Source organism: Numida meleagris, chromosome 14 (genome assembly GCF_002078875.1).
Source record: "Numida meleagris isolate 19003 breed g44 Domestic line chromosome 14, NumMel1.0, whole genome shotgun sequence".
NCBI classification, from domain to species: domain Eukaryota; kingdom Metazoa; phylum Chordata; class Aves; order Galliformes; family Numididae; genus Numida; species Numida meleagris.
Genome location: NC_034422.1, coordinates 4,199,715 through 4,205,714, shown reverse-complemented (window position 1 = coordinate 4,205,714; position 6,000 = coordinate 4,199,715). Strand labels below are relative to the sequence as shown.

Here is a 6,000-nt window from a genome sequence, read left to right as displayed (position 1 = left end):
GAGGGACTCCCCGCGCGGGCTGGGTCGGGGGCGGGCTGCCCGGCCGCGCGTGGGTCCCGGAGTGATTCCCCTGATTGGCGACCGCAGGTTGCCGCCTCCGCTCCCCGCCGGGGCTTTTCTCCCCTCCTCCTCTGAGGGAAAAGTCCGTGTGCGCGCGTCTGCCGCCGGCCCCCAGATAAAGGCACGGGAAGCGGAGCCAGCCGCAGCAGCGGCGAAAGGCGACCGCGGCGAGCGGCCGAGGGACGCTCGGCGACTCCGACCTCCCGGCTCCGGGACCTCCCTCATCCTCGGCTGGAAAAGTTTTGCCCGGAGAGCGCGGCGGGGTTCCGTCAGCCTGGGCTCCCCGCGAGCGCTGCCCCCCGGCCCGCCGCCGCTCGGGCAGGGCGCGGAGGGGCTGAGGGACGGAGCGCGGCGGCATGGGCGAGAGCCCGGCGCGGGGCTGAGCGGCGCTGGGAGCGCGGCGCGCTCGGCGATGGGCCGCCGGGAGGGCTGACCGGGCGGCGGCGGAGCCTCCGGGAGCCACGCCCGGGACCTGGCCCCGTCTCCCCGGCATGGCGGGGGCCGCCCGCGGCGGAGGGCCGCGCTGCCCGCGGGCTGTCGGGCTGCTGCTCGGGGCGCTGCTGTGCGGAGGTAAGCGGGGCGCTGGGCGCGGAGGGGTGGGGGAGCGGAGCACCAGTTGATCGCGCTCGGGCTGCGCTGGGTCGCAGCTCCTCGGAAGAGCCGCTTGTTTTCCCCGCAGCGGCGTTAACCCTTTCTCTTTCTCCACCCCTCGTGTCTCTTCTTTTTTTCTTCACGTCCCCTCTCTGTTGTCTTCCCCCCTCTCCCTTCCATTCTCTTATTTCTGCTCTCGTGTTTATATGAATGGGAGCAAACCTTGCGAGCTTGTATCTGACTGAAATGAGAAGCGGAAAGTTTCCTTCCTTTTTGCCGTTTACAAATGCGTCTTAATTATTGCCCGGTAATGAAGGGATCTTCTCTGTGGGAATGGATGTTCCGGCGTGGAACGCAGTGAAAGCTCCAGGAAGCACCAGGGGCACAGTGACAGTGCTGAGATTATGGAACAGCACCCTTGAAATTTGGACTTGTGCAGTAATAGCTCCAGAGAATGGATAGAAACCATTACCTGGAGGGAACGAGACGATTGTTATCTGGATTACAGGAACAGCTCAGGAGCAGGTTTGTTTTAGCAGAGAGGTCATTGGAATGATCTGACGCTTTGTCTTATCTCTGAACTTCTGTGATCAGAGTCGCTTTGACAGAGGCAAATCTCTGAAGTGACCCAGGCATGCAAACTGTGTGTGATCCAAGCATGGGCTTCCGTGCAGACCTGTAGGTGATTGCCATGTCTCAGCACGTCTTGTGGTCTTGCTCTGGCCGCGTTAGTTGTGAACATCTTCTGCTTTTTTGGGGATGGAAACTTGCTAAGCTCTTTGAAATTCCAGCTGTTGTAGTCATCCCTAGCAACAGAAAAAAAAATCATTTTGCTTTTTATCCTCTTTATATTAGTGATGCTGTTTGACTGACATAAGAAGATTATTAATAAAAGGCTTTTCATTGTTTAGTTTGATCCAGTCTTGCTGACCTCTTACCAGGGGCAGCTGGTTGGAGAGGCAGCACGGATGTGTATAGAAGTATCTCAAGAATGAAGCAAGGGCTGAATTGGTGGCAATTTCTTTCCCCATCCAGATCGGTGCAGAAAATAAAGTACTTGGCAGGAAATTGCATGGCCTCTTACTGCCAGTCATTTTAATATAGTACACTAAAACTAATGGACATCCTTGTGACTCAATGTGCCATGAAAGTGCTGATGTGAAGCATGTAAATAATGGAATTTTGTTTTGAATGGTGTGGTCCGGAGGTGAGAATTGTATTAGCCTCGTGCTCACTTTCAGAGTCTGCAGGGGATTAAGAATTTTAAGGAGTGCCTGGCACCTTTTTAGGGCACTATATCTCTTCTGCTATGCAGCTTTTACAGTTGCAAACGCATCTTCTCCAATCAGCATTTGCATTAGATTTAATAGAATTGGGCACTGATGTATGGATGCTTTCTTGTAAAAAAAGATTTTCAGATAGAGAAATATGTAGGTGCTGCTTCTTATGGGTGGCAGAAAGTGCTACAGTGAGAGGTTATAAACAAACCAACCTCATTAAGCTGTTTCTCTTCGCTGGAGCCTGGGTCAGGGTTGACTCAGCCGTGCTGTAAAAAAGTCAGTAGTGGTGCCACAGCCAGCCGCTACCGGCAGCAGCTGCTGGGGGGTGCTGGGCTGTGTTCTTTGAGAATAAAAGAGAAAATATTACTTCAGGGAAAGGAAAGCAGAGCTTCTGAGCAGATAATTTGCCTTTCAGCATCGCTGGGCGCAGTACTGTCGAGAAAAGAGCTGGTTAATTAAACTTATTTAAGAAGGTGTTTGTATGGTTTCCTTGTGAGGCCCTAACAAGCATTTCATTTGCGCTCCCCTTGTGTATTTGCACTCTGTTTGTTGGCGTGTTAGGATAGTGATTGTTTTTGAGAGCCAAAGTCCAACTAAATGAAAGTCACTTTATAGCTCATAAGCAAAAACGTTTGTGAATGTGCTGAGATTACTATTATAGACAAGTTGTCATTTGCTATTTAAAGAGCTATATTTACTTCTCTGAACTCATTAGCATCTCCTATCAGGCTTGAATTTCTAAGAAAATTCTCCTGAAATGTTGCCTTAGGCCTCAGTGTGCCATTATGCTGTGGTTATTATCAAGCTAATAATGTTAATTCATTCAATCTCAAGAAAGAAGCTTGGCATTTAATTTAAGCCATGCCTCTAGTTAGACCAGGATGTATAAAAAGTCAGTGTGCAAAAGTGCTCTTGCATTGAGGTGCATGCACATGCTTTATATGCCAATTATTGGATGCCTGTTCGCTAGGTGGAGAGTATGTGTGCGAAATCATATTTACATAAGTAAATCCTGAGTGTATATATATTCCTTTCAGGAAATGACCTCTTTTCAGCAAGGTGCTAATGCATGTGCTTAAGCCTCTTTGTAGTCAATAGGAAGCATTCATGAGTTTGAGGTTAGATATTTTTAATTCTTTTATTGAATCAGAGCATAAATGAAGTGAAGGCAAGTGTACAGATCTATTTCATTGTATAATGCATAGACAGCTGAATTCTGTTTCATCTCATCTCTGAAGTAAAACAGAATAATAGCAATCAGAAATGAAGAATGCAAAGTAACTCCTAAACAAGAGTTTAAGGATGTACAGCTAGAGGATTGATTCATTTATCTGAGAAGTGTGTGTTTGTGTGTGTAGACATATGGAAGAAAGTATTGAACATGGGCAAATGTTAAATTTACACGGTGTTACCAGATTTCTAGGTACTCAGGTAGTCTTTGTACAAAAATGCAAGCATAGTTGTGCATCCAGAGGCTGGGATAGCACCTGCTTTTGTTCTGCTATTTTTTAAAACCAAAATGATGTGATAAGTGGAACTTTCATTTGTATGAAATCAATTAATAGACAGCAGAGAATTAATCTTTCATAAACTTCCAAATATTAGTAAGCATTGGAAAGTTATACTCACTGAGATTTAAAGATACAGATTTGAGAGTTGAGATTTAGTTCTGCATTTTTCAACTCTTTTGGTGAAACAGTACATCAGCACCACTGAAAAGCTGTCCTTTGACGAACAGCTAGAAACTGTAAATAATGGTATATTTGCTAGAAGTATTGGCATACAGACTTCCCTCGGTAGTGTTTTCAAGGTAATGCCCCTCTGCAGTAAATATTTCAGAGGTGTTGTTCATAATTGTGGTTAGAGTTGTGTCTTTTTTAAGGCAGCTAGTCTAGAGACAAATAAGTAAACTAAAGTTTACAATCTTCAGAGTATGATCATGCCACAGAAGAGGCTACATTACATTACACTGTTCTAATTTTCAAATCTTCATTAAACCCTTAGATTTAATCATGATGCATGCCAGTTTGCGCAGCCACACAGAGATTTTGGCAGTAGTTTGCATCTGACAGGCAACACTTAGATGTGTCTTAGCTACTCTGAGAGTTGAAAAGCATATCATGGTAATAGGTGTAAAATAATAACAATGTAGTAACAAGCTGAGAGAGCCTCAAAGATGGCTAGAAAATCATCTCATAAGGATACCAAAAAGCTAAAACAAGGGTTTGAGATGGAAAGCAATCACACTGTGCATTAATTACAAAAATACCTTGTCCACCAGTTTAAAGGAGATATTTAGTACGTACAAGGTTGGTTTAATGCTGAAAAGGAGAGTGGATTTAGTGAAAGGACAGCTATGTAGTAGGAATCTGATGCCACCTCTACTGTAAGGAATACCACTGTCTTGCTGTCTGACTTTTTATCAGTAGCATCTTTATTTCCCTTGTCTCTTGTTCACTGCAATCATCTGTTGGTTGCTTGCTCTGCTGGCTTTTGATCCTTGCTTGGCCATTTAGTCTAGTAGGTTCTTTTTAGTTCTTTTTTAGTATCTAAATTCTACAGTAATACAAATACAGGTAATATTCTATGATGCTATAGGACAATTGGAAGTTAACTCCAGGTGTTTGACTGACATTTGAGTGCTCTGTCCTTCATAGTGGTATGCAGTATCTTACTGGCCAGAAAACTTGCCTTTGTCTAGGTCAAACTCTTGTCCTGACTTGCTCTTGCGGGCCTGAATCCTTTATATTTTATTCAGTCTCCCTTACAGACTTGGTACCCTAGCAAAACAGTTTCACAGTGTTCAGCTCTTCAAGCAGTTGTACTGTTTTGTGTTCTGCGGACTGGCTCAGGCTCTAGTGACAGATGTGACCCCTTTGAAATAGGGACAGACAAATGGTGCATTGAAAGTTCATAGCTTCTGCAGTCTTCTCACTTAGAGGTATCTGGTAAAAGCCTGCGGATGTATCTAGCTTTGAAAATAATTTTACTCAAGTACTGCCTGCATCTGTTTTAGTTAGTAAATGGAAATACTCTTTCTTTGTCTGTTTGTTCACATTTTTTTGGGTCAATACACAGCCTCAGGTCACCATTTTTCTTTTCAACTCTAGTGAAATGACCCAGTGAATCTACTCTTCTATTTTCTTTGCTGTTCTAGCGCATATTAATCTGTTGAGCTTAAATTCCATAAACAAAGTGTCAGCCCCATCACTAAAATTACAGGCATCTTTGCACCACTGGTCAATTAGCTGAACTTTTCTTTAGGGAAGTACATTTTGACTAAGTAGTTCTTTGCCACTACACTTATGAAATGTGCTCATGTTGTACTGTTGCAGCACTGACATCTTGGGTCAGTAACTTTGTGCTTGGAGACAACCTTTTCTGGCACTTCTTTTGCTTGAATAACACAGATCATACTAATCATAGTTCCACTGTCATTATCAAAAGCATTCTTTTACAACAGCAGTTTCAGCAGCTTGACAGATGTAAACAGCTAGACATGTCTCCATAAGTGGACACTTCTTTCATTATATACTGCAGTAAGAATTTAATCGGGTTTTACCATCAGCTAGTGCTACAAGTGTCATGTCTAAGGCCAAGCACTCCTTTTTGTTGTTTCTTCTCATGTAACACCTTCAACTTTCTTCTACAATTTTTCTTAAACATGTAATTTTGTAGAAGAACGGTAATATTTTGTAACAGTATAATATTTTTATCGTAAATTCATCAAAGAGTACTGCTCTCTCCTTTGATTTCTCTTGCTACCAGAATTTGAGTTTCAGTGCTTTATGTTGCATGTTCCTCTCTAAGACTGAGAAACACAAACTTGCTGCAAGGAGAGATAGAATTGTTAAGTGAATTGGCCTGTTCAATAATTTGAAGCAAATTCTAAGTCACAAAACACTGCTTAGAAATTTGGCTTTTATAGGGAAACTTTGATGTTTAATAAGCATGTGAAAGCCAGGGGAGAGCTTGCTGATTTTTAAACGAATCTTTACTGGTCTCTTGAGCACATGTCGAAGTTAGCTTCTCTGTACATGAAGAAGAAGTCTCAAGTAAATAAAAGGTA

General features: G+C 43.8%; 1 protein-coding gene across 1 annotated transcript in view; it reads left to right on the top strand.

Moving 5' to 3' along the window:
* The window catches only part of TMEM132C (transmembrane protein 132C), a 186,296-nt gene continuing 180,778 nt past the window's right edge, over positions 483 to 6,000 (top strand). Inside the window, exon 1 of the mRNA XM_021412781.1 lies at positions 483 to 630. Within this exon, the coding sequence (XP_021268456.1) occupies positions 552 to 630 (79 nt within the window). The 5' untranslated portion in view covers positions 483 to 551. The remainder of the gene's footprint in view (positions 631 to 6,000) is intronic.